This window comes from Tigriopus californicus, chromosome 11 (genome assembly GCF_007210705.1).
Source record: "Tigriopus californicus strain San Diego chromosome 11, Tcal_SD_v2.1, whole genome shotgun sequence".
NCBI classification, from domain to species: Eukaryota; Metazoa; Arthropoda; class Copepoda; order Harpacticoida; family Harpacticidae; genus Tigriopus; species Tigriopus californicus.
Window position 1 is genome coordinate 9,772,229 of NC_081450.1, and position 17,301 is coordinate 9,789,529.

General features: G+C 44.2%; 5 protein-coding genes across 10 annotated transcripts; 2 read left to right on the forward strand and 3 right to left on the reverse strand.

Moving 5' to 3' along the window:
• Positions 1-867: 867 nt before the first annotated feature.
• On the reverse strand, positions 868-4,207 carry LOC131889799 (Golgi to ER traffic protein 4 homolog). Its single transcript, XM_059238993.1, has 5 exons — positions 3,693-4,207; positions 2,178-2,351; positions 1,786-1,929; positions 1,372-1,704; positions 868-1,283 (listed from the first exon to the last, which is right to left on the reverse strand). Exons 1-5 carry the CDS (start codon positions 3,818-3,820, stop codon positions 1,025-1,027), a joined length of 1,038 nt encoding a protein of 345 aa, XP_059094976.1. The 5' UTR covers positions 3,821-4,207; the 3' UTR covers positions 868-1,024.
• Positions 4,208-6,622: 2,415 nt separating this feature from the next.
• Positions 6,623-10,311, forward strand: LOC131889785 (mediator of RNA polymerase II transcription subunit 24-like). Of its 2 annotated transcripts, none has more exons than XM_059238962.1 (4): positions 6,623-6,873; positions 6,966-8,443; positions 8,511-8,681; positions 8,812-10,311. In XM_059238962.1, exons 1-4 carry the CDS (start codon positions 6,750-6,752, stop codon positions 10,102-10,104), a joined length of 3,066 nt encoding a protein of 1,021 aa, XP_059094945.1. In that variant the 5' UTR covers positions 6,623-6,749; the 3' UTR covers positions 10,105-10,311. The 2 variants fall into 2 exon arrangements, with proteins under 2 accessions (XP_059094945.1, XP_059094946.1); XM_059238963.1 differs by having other exon boundaries at positions 6,625-6,873; positions 8,520-8,681.
• LOC131889807 (uncharacterized) lies at positions 10,035-11,039 on the reverse strand. The gene is made up of 4 exons (XM_059239005.1): positions 10,885-11,039; positions 10,737-10,823; positions 10,343-10,676; positions 10,035-10,247 (listed from the first exon to the last, which is right to left on the reverse strand). Exons 1-4 carry the CDS (start codon positions 10,940-10,942, stop codon positions 10,112-10,114), a joined length of 615 nt encoding a protein of 204 aa, XP_059094988.1. The 5' UTR covers positions 10,943-11,039; the 3' UTR covers positions 10,035-10,111.
• A 306-nt stretch (positions 11,040-11,345) lies between these two features.
• Positions 11,346-14,565, forward strand: LOC131889795 (uncharacterized). The gene is made up of 3 exons (XM_059238985.1): positions 11,346-11,649; positions 13,077-13,993; positions 14,244-14,565. Exons 1-3 carry the CDS (start codon positions 11,407-11,409, stop codon positions 14,476-14,478), a joined length of 1,395 nt encoding a protein of 464 aa, XP_059094968.1. The 5' UTR covers positions 11,346-11,406; the 3' UTR covers positions 14,479-14,565.
• Positions 14,548-17,061, reverse strand: LOC131889792 (E3 ubiquitin-protein ligase mind-bomb-like). Of its 5 annotated transcripts, XM_059238981.1 has the most exons (4): positions 16,609-17,060; positions 16,253-16,473; positions 15,928-16,153; positions 14,548-15,800 (listed from the first exon to the last, which is right to left on the reverse strand). In XM_059238981.1, exons 1-4 carry the CDS (start codon positions 16,786-16,788, stop codon positions 15,081-15,083), a joined length of 1,347 nt encoding a protein of 448 aa, XP_059094964.1. In that variant the 5' UTR covers positions 16,789-17,060; the 3' UTR covers positions 14,548-15,080. The 5 variants fall into 5 exon arrangements, 4 of the variants coding, with proteins under 4 accessions (XP_059094964.1, XP_059094963.1, XP_059094962.1 ...); XR_009374228.1 differs by having other exon boundaries at positions 14,548-14,741; positions 14,958-15,800; positions 15,928-17,061; XM_059238980.1 differs by having other exon boundaries at positions 15,928-16,473.
• Between the last annotated feature and the right edge of the window lie 240 nt (positions 17,062-17,301).

Below are 17,301 nucleotides of genomic sequence, written 5' to 3' on the forward strand. Positions count from 1 at the left end.
TCACCCTTGCATTTCTAAATTTGAAATATTTGCCAGGAGAGTTGGTGTTATATTTCATTGTCGCAATGCTTACACAATAATTTATTCAGCAAAATCGTCTCGATGAAGTCTAGCATCTTTGAGCATTCCCTCTTGTTTCTCTGCCTGTTTGTTAGCAAGACGAAGCAGAGGGCGCTGCCTCCACCCAATAAAAGGGACGATTAGAAAACAATTGACCAAAAATGTAAGGCGATTGAAAATATTTATTTATCTGTCATACTGTGTCCATTTTTGGAAACAATGAGTGTAATGAAAAGCAAAATTAGTCAAAAGAACTGAAACCATGGAAAAGTTTGACAGCAATAATAAATTTTCAAAATGTAGTTTTGATCGTTGGTAAAATAGGTACAAAAATACATTTTCATCACAATTTTTCGTTTTTCACCAAAGCTTTGTTGTTCACCCCCGTGTTTCTAACTTACAGCTCATTGCTGGGATGACAAAGTAAACTTTCATCCAAAATAATCTTTCAAAGGAGGTTATTTGCGATTGCAAAGCTCACCAAAAAACCTTGCAATATTCAATGAAATTTTGAAATCCAATTTGTTGAAGAATAAAAAGAATGAAACATTATCTACTACCTAAAACAAGCTTTAAGATTTTTTACTTTTGAAAATGAGCTGCAAATCAGATTATGGATTACATGGAAATTGATCGCCAAATTGCGGTTGTTGTTTCCTTCCTCACTCCTGACAAAACTGAGGCCTATCGTAATGAAGGGCGTTTTGTTCTGGCGAACATCTCACTATTATTCGAGCGGTACTTAATCTGATGCTTCAATTTTTAAACGAACTATTAAACCTGATGAAATTCATGACCACCTTTGCCTTCGAAGTCAATCATGTTCTTTATTGATGATGTGATACAAACAAACGTAGATACTTCCTGATATCCGTTTGCCGTTATTCAGGAGCTCATCCGAAAATGGGACGAATGCGTGAAATTGCCGACAGTCTTGTGTCACCTTGTCGTCGATACTCCGATTTCAGTCCAAGTCTTCCGTTTCCATTCGAGCCTTTGGACTGGATTTGGAAACCCTTGCATTCGCGGCTTGAGCTCCTCCACGGGAGGGCCCGGAATGAGATGACGATTCGTCCGAATCTGAATTGTCGTCGTCATTGAATGCACTGAACATTTGATCAAATAACCCAGAAAACAGATTGGGCTGGGTGCTCCTGCGCGGAGGAGGGAGTCCGAAGAAGCTCTGACCTATTTTATCCACAAATTGGAAGTAGTTGGGGTCTCTATAATAATCCAAAAGAAATCGTCACACAATACGAGAGGCATAACCAAACGCCCCACTTCCCCTTATTGCTTTTTCGATCCACTTACCGGTCTAGACACCGTTTATATTTCTCAATGAGGATACTAAACACGGCAAGTGACTGTTTGGTGTCAATGGCCAGGAGCAAAAGCCAAACAAAATTCAACAACGGATGTCCGTAGGGTGGACCCCGGCGGATGGAGGGGTGGGCTTCGGTGTATGTTTTGAGCGTCATAGCCGCCACCAGGTGTTTCTTAAGGCAAATCAACTGAAGAATTGTGCCAACCACAAACAGATCCACCTCGCTGGGATAACCCCGTCCGATGTGAAACTCGACTAGCATAGTACCACAGCCTTGGCCATCACAAGAGAGCAAAAAGTGGTGCCGAGACTCGGCATACCTAGAACCATGACCATTACATACATGGGCATTAATGGATGAGACTAGCGCTATTCCACTATGAAATCAGGACCAACGTTACCTTTGGGATCGCCACAAATGGTGCGCCACTAACTGATGGACACGGGGATGCCCTTGCGTGGAACCCGGACGGGTGGACCACTGGATGGCCGAAGCCATAAGACCATCTTTTTCGGCATGATTCTCAGGTACGAGCGCGTACAACCTGGACAGAAATTATCATTGTCATGACTCAGTGCCCTGACTCATTCTTCAACCAACCATAAGGGTTTAAAAGGTCCTTCAAGCTTTGGTGAATCTTGCAAACATGTCAAATTTTCTTACTCATAAATCAATAAGCTAATACCCTCTCCCCAACCCACCCACCCACCCCCGTCTCTTTAGGTACAAACGCATAACAATTTAACCTAACTCCCGACTCCTTGGGTGAAAGCGAAAAACACTTGAACTTACTGAGCCACTCGTTGACAAGGAGATTCCGCCACCTCCATCTGGCCTTTGCTAAGCACGTCCAAGTAGGCGCGGGTTAAATCCACGCCAGAACCCACTTGGCCTTGACGCAAAAACAATAACGCACCTTCGTACAACAGAGGTTCCAAATCGGTGTATTTCTGTGCGCTGGATAACCTGGAACAGAACTCTGGGACGGTCAACATGGCCTCTGTGAAGTAAACTCAATCAAATCCAAGACCTAGGGTTGACATGACGGCATGAAAATCTTCACGCATGCGAAAATAAGCCTAATTCGCCGTCTATAACTACATATGAAAATGACGTTCATCTTTCGAAGACTGCCACTGGAGTTGGACCGCTTTGGAAGCCATCTGGACATTCAAAGTTATTCGAATAAACGGTTGACAACACTTTCATGGGTAGACGACCGAATTCAGATCAAATCAAGATGACTTCAGCTTCCGACACCAAAAACACTCGGCGAAGTTTAGAGTGAATGACAATCATCGTTGATCTTGGGTATTATAGTCCATGGGTAGTGGGTAAAGGTAGCCTACTAGTCCAATCTAGGCCAGTATCTTCACACCTGTGACCTCATCTATCATGACTGAATGACGAACCTTTACTCCAGCCATCGGTGGCATCCCCGGCCTAGAAACAACAACTCGATCCGAGTCGTAGGTTATCTTAGTTTTAAGGAAACAAGCCTGTCTTCATATTAAACCTTTTTGAATTTGAGGCTGAATTTCAATTCGTTTGTTGGGATGTTTACAAGAAAAATCTAGCCTAGCCTAATCCAACATACATACAAACCTGGCTTAACATTTGTTTTTAAGAAACTTATAGCTATAGCTAGGTGAAGTGTGTTCGATTCGAATTTGGTTTTTAAGTCTGTTGATTTGTTACGGAGTACGATCCGGCAGCTCTCTCGCTCAGTCTGCCATCGGATGATGGGTGTCCCACATTAGGGATATTCCCGCTTCGTCGTCACAGCCCACATTAATGATTACCCCACCCTCGGGGATGACCGCAGGTTCACCCATTTAAGCTTTTCAACGCACCCACTCTCGGTGTAAAAACATATCACATATAAGCTGGGACTGGGACAGCCTGATATCGAACTCGCTATAGGATTCGCAAATTGGAACGCGCATGCTTTACCAATCCGGTGCCAAAGCTAGTCTTTGGTTTTCATGTTATACTCCTATTTCTTACTAGCCTTCAGTTCCTAAGCCTGATACCCCACGGGTCTCCGAGCTACCAAAGCTTATTCAAAAACTATTGATTAATTGTTTTTTTTGGGTCACTTAGGTTAGATAACATTGGAGCCAATCCTGAAGTGATTGGTGTACCCAGGGGTTCGTGGATAATATCGCTGACAGCGCTTTCAATACTGTTTTCGTCAGTTTCATAATAGGCATGTCTGACATGTCTGAATTCGATTTTCAGGCAGGGGTGGACAGGCGAGGGAATGGGTGTGTGTATGGGTGTGTGTGTGTGTGTACTGGTTCTTACCGGAAGTAGAGAGTGCGATACATTTGATGGGCCTCATAGTAATCTCCGGCGTCCAGGGCCATTTTCAATTTGGCCTTGACCCGGGACGCCCCCGAGGTGCGAGCCCCGCCCACGGACGATGAAGCCATCCTGGGATGACCTATCGATGTGAGGACTGTTCAATTAAGACTCGAGCACCCCTGAAAGTCCCTTCAAGTCAATCGAGCGAGCGTATCTCCGACCGATGGTAATGTAGACATGGAGTGGGTGGATCAGAGGGAGGGCGGGATGGAGCCAATCCGTTCATTTGACCACCGTCTTCCACGGGTTTTGAGGCGGGGCCCCACCAGGTGTGATGGATGTGACTGGCCCCGAGTCAGCTTTTAATTTCCGTTTCAATCTCACCCGTCTTTGTCACTTTTCCGTCTGGATTGGCCCGTCGTTATGTCAATCTCTCTCTCTTTCTCTATCTGTGTATCTTGTGCCTCTCTTTTCTTCTCTTCTCTGAAGTCTCTTTCATTCATTGAATTCAGTCATGGTGACGGATGCGTGCCCGAACTCGATCTCGAGGATCTCGAGCCTCAAAGCTACCCCTATGGCATGGCCAGATAGAGGGCGGATGTAAAGGTATGTTACTGTTGGCTAGAGACTAAATCAAAAAACTTTAGTCTCTAATACTGTGTTACTAGATATTGAGCAGCCAGGTTCTAAATTCGGTCTAACATTTGTTTACAGGGGCTTAGTGAGGGCTGCATGTTTAGATCAGACAGGTTCTTTAATTTTGTACTTGGGTGCTAGGGTCCGAGGGTGGAACTAGGGTCTCTATGATCCATGTCTACATTACCATCTGTTTAAAGTTCGGATAGGCAGTGTCCTTGTCCGTATCAGTTTGATTCGCCATCAGTGGAGAGTACTAAAAGTTTCCTTGGGAAAGGTCATGTCAGGGAGGAGAATTGAACCAGCCACCTCTCTCATGTTAGGAAACTGCACCAACCTCTTCCCCACGTCGTTTGTATGTGAGTTAGGGTGGTCATGAATATATTGTGTAAGACAACAATAAAGAATCATTGCCAACATCTCACCAGAGTTTGGTAACTTTGTTCCAAAACAAGAACCTTATATTCTCTGATCTCACAAAAAATTAAGTTTACATATGCTTCATAGTGACACATTTCTTAATTCTTCAAAACAAGGAGAGAGGCAATGGAAGTTGATGTAGCATACCTTTACACATTGCCTCATTATCAGATTTTCATGAACCCATTTTCTTCCGATCACCAAACAAATCAGGACAAACCCAAAAATAGCGGACGAAAATGGGCTGGATTGGCATTGTAATGGTCAAAAGCTCATCAGTTTGTGGCACCCACCACTTCAACTAGGCTATAAAGGATTATTTTGCCTCTTAGAGGGGAATTATTAGTACACTAAGGGGCGTAAACTCATCTGGAGGTCAAATATTAAGCAATAAACCTTTCCATTCAAAATAATTCAAGTCCTATCTGCCAGCCAGAGACATTATATGCGTTTCCTTTCAGTTTAAATTATCTATTATTTTCTCATTGATTGAATTTATCTCATTGGATAATAATGGTAAATGCTAAGAGATCCACAACCAGTTAGAAGATGAAACATGTATAGGTGTCAAACACCTTCAACATTTTGCCTAATTTTAATGGCCACGATAATTTTACTCAGATTAGAAAGTGTAACTTCCATTCAAAACAGTCATAAAGTAGGTTATTTGAATAAAGTCAAGAGTGGTATCATCAATCCAAGATAAGGAAAGAAATCCACACACAGGCAGAAAAAAGAACGAAATCAATGATGAAATTGCTAAATTTGCAGATGCAGTGTACTTGGGAAAATTCCCGGTGCTATACGGTATTTCTTCTCCAAAAACATGAAATTCTGCGTCCTGCTACTCTAGCTCTCCCTACATATTATCATATTGTTATAAACATTTCGTTTTTGATAGAAGATGTTAGTTCATCAAAATGGCAAGTAAGAAGTTTGAATCCAACAAAAACACTTTTTTCGAAAAAAATGGCTAGAATTGAAAAATGTAGCCTACAGTACTTTATCCCTAAATCTGGTCAACTTGCCCCAAGTTCTATAAAGAACAACAACAACAATCAGAGATGACGAAGCTGGCCACAGCTGGCTCAGGGGGGACAGGTCCGGTTGTGGGAATGTAATCCTCAGCAGTAATAAGTGAAATAATGAGAATGTTAAATCTTCTTCGCATTCATTTAAGATCTGATTCATCAACAAATCAAACTTGAATGCCGTCACTAGCCTTTGAATGGCCATTAATGACCTATCAGAATATCTATACCGAGATGCCACGATCCGACAAGAGATTACTTTTCTGGAGATTTTTCAAAATGACTGATGGGTTTGCCACTCTTCGAAGGAAGTTTTCTACTATAAGCTACATTTAATTTGCGTTACCATCCATTTCTTTAAATTGCTAAGTGATGGTCCGTCTTGTCATTAGAGAAGAATAATTTGAGATTCTGGCCACCCTCCCAATGATCTATTTTTCACCTGATTTCCGCAGGTCTCAATTAGCGTGATGTTTTTTTCAATCAACGATACATTTGCGGGCATTCTGGATTGGGTACTCTCGTAGCGTAGAATAATTTTACTGAATGAAAAGAATTGCCATTGCCTGGATTGACAACTTCACGGTTATCATCCATCAAGTACACGTTTCAATAGTTGCTCAAATGAGATTCAGCCAGCTTTTTTACCAGGGAAAAACCAAGTCGTTGGGCCCAAGATTCAGAGCTTTTTCTGCACCATACTCGATTCGGACATCTTTCATGTCTTTAGTATCGGCTTCATATGCTTGATGTTACTAAGCAACCCCAGTCTGGTCTGGCTTGACGGTTTCAATTCTAATCCAAACCGGTCACCCTTACCATCGACAATGTTGTTGTTATTGTTATTTTCCGGCCGAGATTGACTGACAAGTGATCAACCCGAACTCGAACCCGAGAATCGACCTTCCCTCCCGCATTGGGTGTCCGGCCTTCGGCCCCGGCCTTCAGCCCCGGCCTTGTTCCCCGTTCCATGATGACTTTGGACCCGATCCAAACCACGAGTGGCGCCATTCAAAGTTTGCTGATTCGAGCGTGGCGTGAACGATGGTCCGACGTCCAATGGGGCATTCAAATCAAGACCCTCATTCATCGAGGTACCGCCTTTCTGCTCGGGTGTCCCGGCCGCCCCGTGGGTACCAAATAACGCCCTGCTTTAACGGTTGTATGATTATTCCGCTCTCTCTAGGTTGCACGGGCGATACGTACCAATTGTCGCAGATCTTGCTCAATCAAGCTCTGATGGGCCCTTCGCCCAACGGGTTGGTCTTGGGATTTCTGCGCCATTCGTTGGCCAGTCAGGTCGTGTCGCACGCCTCGGTTTTGTCGGCCGTGGCCGCTTTCCAGGATTGGCACAAACCCCACGGATCTGGCGCATTGCTCGATCTGATCACGTCGGCCCAAGGTCACGTGACGTGCAAAGGCCGACCTGAGGATTGCGTCCAGTTGGCCGTGGCCTTGCTCCAGGTGCATGGATGGCTGCTTCAATTGCTCAGCGCCACTTTTCAACGCTTGGAAAGGCTTCGCGACTCCAAGATTGACAGCCGGAACTATCGACGAGCCGTGGACGCCTTGACCTTCTTCACCCAGAGTGACTTTGGCTTGACGTTGTTGTACATCGGTCGGGGCGAGGATCGCGAAACCCACTCCCAAGTCGTGGCGGCTGGCAAGAAAGTGGCCGACCTGGCGCGTCAAGCCCACCTGTTCGATCAAGAGCCGGCGGCGTTGAAAGTGGAACTGAACCAAATCTTGACCGCGCTCAAAGCGCCCGAACCCATGCGGATCCCATCGCCACCCGTACCCATGTCCCACGTGGGTTCACTGCAGCCTATGTTGGCCTATGAGGCCTTACTGCACCCCACTTCGGATCTGGTCTCGCTCAGCCGTCAGATCTACGCCTATGGCCATGGTCAAAGCTTAAGCTTTGCCGAACTAGCGTTTCAGGTGCTTCAGAGTTGCTTGGTCAGCTTTTCGCCGCATTATCAGTTCGACGTCATCCGTTGGGACGCCTTTCTGTTCTGGCGCTTGCCCACCTTAATTGAACAATTGGCGTTACTCATGAAGGTCGAGACCGCTCAGCTCAAAACGCCCACTGACCTCTACCAGGCCTTTGAGAAGCTGTTGAGCTGCCACACCCTCTTGAACGCGGTGGATGCCGGAGGTGAGTGCAACATCATCAAGATCCTTCTGGGCGTTCTGGGTCGCATTTCGCCCCGTCTCATGACCGAAACCGAGGTTGATGACGTTTTGAACGGCCGAGCGGCCAAGATGATTCCTCCACCTGAACCGAAGACCATGACCGGAGTCAATCCGGATTTCAATGAGTATGCGGGTATGCCGAGCCGTAAGATTGAGCTCACCTTGAAAGCCGAATCCACCATGGATTCCATCCTGATGACTTTGGACACGGATTATACCAAACCTGACTCTATGGAAGACCTGCTTGGTGTGTTGGCTCATATCATTCAAGGGGATAGCGCTGACAAGCTCTTGGGCGCGTCTGTGGCCATAGGCAAGTTCCCAGAATTCATTCGCAGTATGGTCAAATTCAATCAGCAAGCTCAAGAAAGCCAAGGCGAATCTGTGAAGAATTCTCTTTTGCGAGCGGCTCTTTTTGATATGACGTTTCTAATGTTGATCTATAGCGCCCAACGGTCGGGAAGCGAGGTAAATATGAGTCTCATAGTTACAGTATTCATCCTTTGTTCGATTTGATTTAGAACTGAAATATGAGATGTTACAGATTGTACTGGCAGAGGCCAAGGGCACATTTGTCGAAGGGTGGTTAAGGGACATGTTCATTGAAGATGGAAACGTCAAGCCAATACACCAAGACTCGCCTGGTGAGAATACCATGGTTGATAATCTTCTTCAACAATTGCACTCTGGCGATCTAAGAACTCAGGTAAGTTTTGTATAAGTGTCTAAGCATAATGAAAAATCGGTAACATCTCTATTGAGAATCATTGTTTTTGAAGTTTTTTTTGTTTTCTTTTTTTAAATGTTCTGTCAAATTGTATTCTTTTTATCGCTAGGTGGTAAAATGGCAAAATGTGTGCGCAAACATACATCTAGCTATGAAGGAGATGGTATTCGCTTCATCGAGTAAAATGCTGGACGCCAATTCCTTTAAGAAAATGACCCAAACCTTGTGCTCAAAGTTGTGCGCTCTGCCCGTTTGTGTGCTCACTTGGCTTATCAGTTACAAGTCTTGTGTGGCCGATAGTAAACTACGAATGGGTCACATCATTCACGAGTTCCTGATTCTTTTGGACCAAGAAGAGGTTTTTGTGTCCGATATGCCACACAAAACGGAGCGTCTAGCCTTGATGAGAACAATCTTGAGTCGGGTTCTGAAAGACGTGGGCATCGTGCCACAATCAGCCTCGTTTAAAAGTCAGCCACCATCACTTTTGGCCAATAACTCTGAGTCTTTAAACATCGCTCTAAAGAAGGAATGGATCAAAATTACGACTTTGGGACGATTGGAGATTTCGAATGCCTACAATCTATTGGAATTGTACAAAACTGGGGGCGCCATTTGGTTCACTAGCGTGTTGATTGACGAGCTCTTCTCGATCGTGTACCAAGATCAATTGGACAAATGGTCCAATCTGCTCGTATCGATTTTCCACATCGATTTGGAGCAATGCACCCTAGCACTCCTCCTACGAGTGATCCCAGCTTATCTGACGTGTCGAAACAAGAAATACCGTCTGACCGATCCTCATGGGACCACAGTGGCCAAAGTGCTCGTGTCCTGCCTCTATTCGGTGCTCATCCCGGACCACCTCAATTTCAAAAATCCAGCCAAGCCCGGCAAGAAAAGATCCATTGCTCAAACTGATTGGGAAAACGATTTACCGACCGCGAAAATGCATAAGATTCTAGGGGATATTGGTGAAGAGGAATCCTCTGCCACTCCGTCGTCCTCTTTCAGTGCTCTACCAAATACTCACACGCCCAAATCTGAATTGAACAAAGACGATTTTAATGGCTCGACCGTTTCGCAAGCCACCAAGTTCTTTCTCACCGTTCTTCATGCCATTAGCCAAGAGAGCACATTGACTCCAGCCGTTCATTTTACGGTCAAGTTCCTGGAACAAGCGGCTCTCCAAGGGAAATCGAAGTCTCGCCTCATTTTCCACCATTTGAACACGCAAACCATTTTGACTCTCATTAAGATCGTACCTGAACTCTTCACCATTGGGTTCGCAGCCCAACTATTTGACAACTCCAGTTCAACTGGGCGAAAAAATATGGCTAGAACAATTTGTTTATTGCGCAATATTCATCGTAAACGTGATTTGACCAAAGGGGAATCATAATCGTTGTTCATCCTTGTGGAAATTGGCACTTTGGACGGAAATATACGCTTCGAATTTCGTCAGGCCTCATTCCCCATTTCGTGGATGAATTCAAAGCCTGGGCTCCCAAGATCCGATGTCTTCTACCTCGAAATCCCATTGAGCTGTTGAATTCAAATGATTTGTATTGTAACTTGTTTGCTATTAAAATAGTTCTTAACCCATAAACGTGACCCTAAAATCAATCAAGCCAACTTACTCGAATACAACCCAACAACAATCACCATGGGTTCGTAGGCTCTTCTCGAACAGATTAATACGGGGAACACTTCCTGTCAAAGTGATTTTACTCTCTCCATGTTGAAAGTCCAAACTTGGGAAGAAATCAATCCTGCACTTCTGGTTGTCCGCGAAATGATCCACTTGATCTCTCCGAAAAGATCGATCATTTCCACCAAACAAAGCATTGCGGGCGGATTGTCTCCCACGGGCTCGGTCAATTGGTATCAATTTATGGCTAGGTTTTAAGATGGCTTTGCCTCTCCACAAGCCCAACAATTTTTGACAAATGTCAATGGTCTCAAAATATCCAGCTGGAAGACGAGGAACTTAACCTTCTTTTCAAAGCCAAAGAAACGACCCAAAACTCTTACGATGTTCCTGGATATCTTCCACATGCCCAACCATTTTAGACATGAATAGACGGCACCTTTGGATATCTGTGCTCGCACCAAGAAAGCCTAGGATGACATGAAAGTTTGATTTGAATGTTCGTTCTAGTTGATGTTGGAGAGGTCTTACCTATTTGGGATACTGCAATCACAGCTAATATCAACACCAATTTTAGGCGTTTGGTCATGATATAATTTTCGCAATGGTTGCAGGTAAATGAGGCTGATCAGTTTCCTTTTCAGCCTATTTCTGGCGAACCGGAAACGTGATAATGTTCAGGTTTCCTTGCCATGATTGACTTACACTTCTACTACCTTCCTTTAGAGCTTGAAACCCCTTCTGATGGCTCATAAGAATTTCTTTGAATAGTCGTATACATACTCGTACATGTTGGACTAATTAATATCTTGGAATATTCCAGTACTCGAGAGTTCACTTTAATTATGTCATTATCTTTTGCCAAGTAAATACAACAGATTTTGTTTAACATCTTGGCCCATCATACGACTCCCCACGTCGGAACCGATAACATTTTAATCCTTACATCATCAATCCAAACAGATTTAGATAATAGAAATTACAAATGCATCCGATCCGATTCCAATCAGTCGCAGTTGCTTTTAGCGACTCTTCGAAGCTCCGATCAAAATCATGCGCTTTGTGCCAAGTTTGATCTATAGCGCCATTTTGGCCTCAAGTCTGGTCTCGGGATCCTACATCCCGCCCTATATTGAGGGCGTGCCCTTGACAATGGTGGTGACAGCTTTGGATCCTCCGGATATTCGCGAAGCTCCCTTGTATAGAATCGAAATCGCCGTCGAGGATGCTCAAGGCGAGATCATTTCGGGAATGGTACACAGAACCTTTGCCGAGTTCAAAACTTTGGATGAGGAGGTATGTACTTGGTTTGATATGCATTATTGCTGAACTAGTATTTTACTTCCATCCAATACCCATGAACCTTATATCAGGGGATATTTTGCGTGTTTAATAATAACTAGTTTATGTAGAATGATCCTGATATAGGCAAATGGACTTGCCTTTTTTCTGCAGCAGACCTTGGCATTGATTTGGTGTTTGTTTGCTGATTCACAATACGTCCTTTGCAGAGGGGTGCTGGCTTGTAATTCATTAGTATGAAAATGCAAGCTCTTCAAAGTTTCAGCCATAGCCTTGTACGAGCCTCGTACTTAGCTTTAGAAGCCTTGTCGTTCAGCACAAGTAACATTCATGTAGACATGAACCTTCTTCGGGCGAGGCGAGATTCAAATGAGTACTCTCTGTAATCTTCCGCTGAAGAGAAGATAAATGATCGCAATAATTTCCATTTTCCACTCGTAAACCTAAAATCTAATAGCTACTGGTCCATTTTGAGGGCATTATTGTGCTTTTTCAAAGGTCAAAGATTGAAAAATATGAATATGAAATTGAGCTCATAACCACTTCCATCGAACATGTGCCTGAAGCATCATTCAGAATTAGAAGGGTCTTCTGAATTTGAGGTGATGAAAAAATCTGAACGCAATTGATTTGTGTAGGGTGATGATGATTACTGTAGAATAAGTGATTTAGTTTGAACCTAAATGAAAATCTTTAGATGTGAAAAGTTAAGGAGCTTTTGAAAATTGCAAAGACCTTTTGATGATGTGGTTTGATTTCAGTTCAAAAATATGCCACGATAGAAAAAATCAATACGTTCGGTATGAAGTGTTATGTTCGTTAAATCCAGGTAACGTGGACAACCTGTGATTAATCACAATTACATCCTCATCAAGTTGATTACATATCCGTTTATGCCGAATTCTCTCAACTTCATGTCAGTTGGATCTTTTCACGACAGTGCTTAATTATTGCCTCAATCTGATGATTCTGATACAATTTGAAGATTGAAGCTCTTCAACTTTCACGATTTGCTTTGGGAATTACATTGTTGGAAAGTAGTATGCAATTCAAGATCGGTCAAAAAAATAAAACTGATCGTATCTTCAACTCTATGTATATCCCCAAAATATAAGTAGTAATTTTAGTATCATATCTAGTAGGCAGTTTTGACTGGACATTCAGTTCAAATTCGTTCTAGTCCTATTGAAGATTAACAAAAAGGACATTTCCTAATCATCTTGGCAATGACTGACGACATTGCTAAAAAACCGTTCCTGGCAAGTGGTTGTCGTCGATCACCGAGATATGGTTGATTCCCCACTAGTCTACGTAGTGTATCAAACTAACCATATGCACCGCTCTGCAATTGGCGTACAACATTGGGAAGTGAAATCAAGTGTCATCATACGATACAAGTAAAAGTCTTAACATGATTGTAGGTGGACCGGACAGTGTTGGGCGGAGTAGAGTTGGTTCTGCCTGAAGAGGAGTCTGCCTCACTCGAGAACCTCAACGACTACCTCCAAATTGTGGCGGGGAATGGGGAACTTATGGCCTCGCACTTGGTCCAAGATTTCATGGGGATCAACTGGAGTGGAACCGATATTGGATTCATGAACAATTTCGAACAATTCATGGAGATGCTGTTGCTCAAACGAGTGCCCCATTTCATGCCTGAGCCACCGGTTATTGACGAGGAGGACTTTCTGGCGCCCGAAACGCCCTTCGAGGTCTACGTCTACTTTATGGCCTTCAGACATAACAAACTCCACACCGCCGAGTTCCTGGAGTTCTTTAGGAAATACACTCAGAGTACGCCTTCCTTTGACGGTCCTCTGGATGGATCGGATGTCTTGTTCCCTGGTGCGGCCCCGGTGGATACGCCCTATTTCTACAACCGAACTGCTGTCCATTTCTTACCCGGGGGCTATTTGAACGGACAAACCGTCAGGGTGTCTTATTTGGGCAAGACCAAGTTCAGTTTCTTGGACGAGGACAGGATCCGAGAATGGGTGGACAAGCTCCATGGAGACAAGAGTCCCAAGAGAATATTGGATATGGGTACGGGAAATTGCTTCTCAGCCTTTGTTTTAGCTGAAATGTACCCAGAGGCTCAAGTGATCGGTGTGGACCTCTCAGCCCCTTACATTCGATTCTGCCGCAAATGGTTGGCAGTTCGTGGGACTCCCAATGTCGAGTTCTATTATGCCAACGGCGAGACTTTGGACTTTTTGGAATCTGAGACCTTTGACTTCATTAACTATGCCTATGTCCTCCACGAAATGCCCGGAGAAAATGCTAAGATGATCGTTGACGAGATGGTGCGACTCCTGAAACCAGGCGGAACCCTCAATGGGTAAGCTCACTTTCAGATAATAGTATAGTAAAGCAATGCAATGCAGAGGACGTGGTGAAACAGTTAGCTTAGTTTCTTGTACCAATTACAAATATAATAAGGGCACGACACTGCCTATAGAAAAAAATGGACCATTTATGGTACCGGGGCTCAAACCTCTAACCCTAGCACCCACCAATTATAAAAATGAAAAGGAGAACCTTTAGTAGTCGGACCGTACCAATAATTTGTTCGTATTTTTTTCCCATAGATTCGAAGTCCCCTACTTTGAGGATCCCCTTCTGGCCGAGGCGTACTCCTTGTTGAATACCTGGGGATACAGTTGGGATGCGGATGGTAATCATGGACCTGAGCCGTTCATACATGAGTATGAATTTAACGCCAAGCTCCCCGAGTATCTCAATGAGGTTGGACTTCAAAATGTCGAAATTGTGCCTTATTCCCTGTTTGAGAGCATCTTTTTGGCTGAAAAGCCAGTCGTGTAATAGAAGTCGAGGATGGGATGTTAAGCCCAACAGTTTCTTGTAGAAATGCATGATGACGTGTCCTTGCAATCTCACGAACAGACGCTAGACATTGTATTTCATGTATAAAGGGGCGAGTTTCTTAGGAAAGAGTGCGAAAATGATTCGTTGGTTGAAATGGCAACAGATCCATTCGATGTGCAAATATTTGGTCCATTGTCATCCGCAAAATAACTAATTCGTCGTTGACCCCAACAAAAAGAATCGGAAGCAACTAGAACATGCTGGAAATGGAAGATGAAGACCATTTTTTGAATACTGAGGCTGTTAAACACCATTAAACTGGAAGAAATCTTTGCAGACAGCTATCATAATCATTTGGATTATTTGAAAATCGAAGTGGCAAGAAGGCCCCAGGCATGCCAGTAACCCCAATCAATTTTGTTTCCCTCCAGCTCAGTTACTTTTATCTCCACACTAAGTACAGGAATATTGTTCACCTTGATTACGCTTAAGGTGGGGGAACTTGCATAAATGATTTAGCTGCCTTAGACCCAAAGATCAAAGATTTCCCACGAAAGGCAGACAGATGAGCAACAACGGTTTGAACTGACACACGAGCCTTACAAATCCCATTGAGACACGTCTGGGCTACTCATGAATGCAACCGCCGTTTGATCTGCTAAAGCTCGAGGTCCAGCCCGGAAAGTTTCCGGCCTGACAAAAGATGGTCGGGGAGATCCAGATGACGAAACCGACCCAGACCGTCCGGAAAGCTGGTCAACACTCTCAACTTTCTCGAAGTACGACCTAGCCACTTTCTCCATTGGGAGATTCCGAAGCAAATTGATTTGAGCATTTAACGGGATTCGACACGAGGGACATCTGTTCACTTCCGGATGGTCCTTACAAGTTTCGCAGAGCACGTGACCATTTCGGCATTGGAAGATCTTTACGGGCGGTTTCATTTCCTCCAAACAGACCGAGCATTCGAAATCCTTTTCAAACGCTTGGAACGGGTTCACATCTAAATGCTCCGTGGATTTCGACAGACGGCTTTTCGACGTGATGGTGCTCAGGTCGGTGTACATATCAAAGTTATCCAATTTCTTCTTCATTTGTTTGATTTCATCCTCAACGCCTTTGATTTCGCGAACATGCCGCGTGATCAGTGTGAGTCGTTGTTTCATGGCTTCCTCCAATTGGTTTTGAAGTACGTCAATCTTGGCTGACAATGGACAGATCTCGGATTCCTGGTGGAGTTTCAGGTCTCGCATTTGAGCATATTTCACCTCGATTCCCTTCACCAAACGTTGTCTGGTCTCAATTTTCAAGCTTTGAACCTTCAAAACAAAATCATTGATTTCAGCCCATTGTATCCGCCTGAGATTGATGGTCTACGCTCGACCCAATTAGAAGATAGACAAACAAAGAGATGCCTGCTTTATTAGCCATGTCTGGCAGACTCACTTTTTCCTCCAACTCCTGGATTCGCGGCAACTCTTCTGGATTATCTTGATTTCGCTTAGCAGCATCGATGATCTTCCCGAGAGAATCGTGACCCCGACTGATGGCCACATCTTGTGCCCTCTGACCTCGGAGGTTGATGGCATCAAAATCGATCTGAGGGACTTGCACCAAGAGCTCCACAACAGACTTGTGCCCAAAGTTGCAAGCCTCCATCAAGGCAGTCCACCTAACGAATAACCAAAAGGCATCGTCAAAAATATCACTCATACTCATTTGAGAGTGCCAAAAGTACACCATGGCATATCGAAAGGAGAAGAATAGAAACCTGTCGTGTCGAGTCCATTCCAAGTCATCCGTAGCGGGTAAGTCAATGAGTCGCTTCATTTTCTCGTGAGCATTTGAGCCTTGATTTTCCCATCCCGGCCAAGAGGATTCGGAGGACTTCCCGATGAGCGCACCGCCTTGCATGGCCAGCATGAAACTTGTCAAACGATCATTATTGCACCGATTCACATCGATATCAGGTCGAGTCAGGAGATAGCGAACCTGTGGGCACAAACAACATCCATCCATCGAATTGCCAGCAAAAATAAGAGCAGTGAGGGGGAAGGGGAATGAGTGAAATTGAAAGTTTCTTTCATCCTTTTTAATTGCAACTCGATAGCTTGAAGTGTGACTCACGGTTTCCAAATGGCCACTACCACACGCGTACAACAGGGGTGTGCATCCAAGACAATTTCTGGCGTTCACATCGCGATGACTTTTGTTCAAGAGGCGAATCACGGCGTCCGTATCCCCTCGATCACAAGCGCTCCATAATGAGCCAGTATTGCTTTCCGCAGAGTGTCTTTTGTCTGCCATCTTGGTCAAAATAATCAGATCGTATTCATTGCTGAAGAGTGGGCCTTTGTTTTTGGCCTCTCAGCTGTTCTGGTTGATTTTTGGACCGTTCCAAGTGGAACAGAGGCCAGCAGATCAGCTCCAGGCCAACGACTTTCTCATTGGAGCAGCTGGGAGGGCCGGGAAGTTTGAACGACGTACGTTGAATGCTTAAGGCAGGGTGCAATTACGCTTTTAATGGTAGTGGCTTACTGAGATAGTTTCTCATCATCACATGACAATTATTTGTGACGTCAAAATTGGAATTCTATTTTGAAATAATTGTACGGATAGCTTTGAAATCCGTATAAAAACAAGCCTTCATCATGGCTTAAAATGTACGAATGTATTTGTATTTCGAAAGCTAGTACTCATGTCCGAAGGGTGTGTGGATTTAACTTATGCATTGACGGGTCCTTTTCGCGGTTGGTTGTTTGTTTATTTCATAATTGATGTGCAGAAATGTTCCCTGCTGAGTAGGTGTGCGATGATACG

Coding starts and splice junctions, on each gene's coding strand:
- LOC131889799 (XM_059238993.1), bottom strand. CDS start 3,820: ATGGCTTCATCGTCCGTGGGCGGGGCTCGCACCTCGGGGGCGTCCCGG. Junction 1,930..2,177: donor CCTTGTCAACGAGTGGCTCA/GTAAGTTCAAGT, acceptor ATTTCTGTCCAG/GTTGTACGCGCTCGTACCTG. Junction 1,705..1,785: donor CATTTGTGGCGATCCCAAAG/GTAACGTTGGTC, acceptor TCATGGTTCTAG/GTATGCCGAGTCTCGGCACC.
- LOC131889785 (XM_059238962.1), top strand. CDS start 6,750: ATGATGACTTTGGACCCGATCCAAACCACGAGTGGCGCCATTCAAAGT. Junction 8,444..8,510: donor CCCAACGGTCGGGAAGCGAG/GTAAATATGAGT, acceptor CTGAAATATGAG/ATGTTACAGATTGTACTGGC. Junction 8,682..8,811: donor CTGGCGATCTAAGAACTCAG/GTAAGTTTTGTA, acceptor TTTTATCGCTAG/GTGGTAAAATGGCAAAATGT.
- LOC131889807 (XM_059239005.1), bottom strand. CDS start 10,942: ATGACCAAACGCCTAAAATTGGTGTTGATATTAGCTGTGATTGCAGTA. Junction 10,677..10,736: donor GGAAGATATCCAGGAACATC/GTAAGAGTTTTG, acceptor CTCGTCTTCCAG/CTGGATATTTTGAGACCATT. Junction 10,248..10,342: donor TGTTGTTGGGTTGTATTCGA/GTAAGTTGGCTT, acceptor TGAATTCAACAG/CTCAATGGGATTTCGAGGTA.
- LOC131889795 (XM_059238985.1), top strand. CDS start 11,407: ATGCGCTTTGTGCCAAGTTTGATCTATAGCGCCATTTTGGCCTCAAGT. Junction 11,650..13,076: donor TCAAAACTTTGGATGAGGAG/GTATGTACTTGG, acceptor ACATGATTGTAG/GTGGACCGGACAGTGTTGGG. Junction 13,994..14,243: donor CCAGGCGGAACCCTCAATGG/GTAAGCTCACTT, acceptor TTTTTCCCATAG/ATTCGAAGTCCCCTACTTTG.
- LOC131889792 (XM_059238977.1), bottom strand. CDS start 16,788: ATGGCAGACAAAAGACACTCTGCGGAAAGCAATACTGGCTCATTATGG. Junction 15,801..15,927: donor TCCAGGAGTTGGAGGAAAAA/GTGAGTCTGCCA, acceptor TTTGTTTTGAAG/GTTCAAAGCTTGAAAATTGA.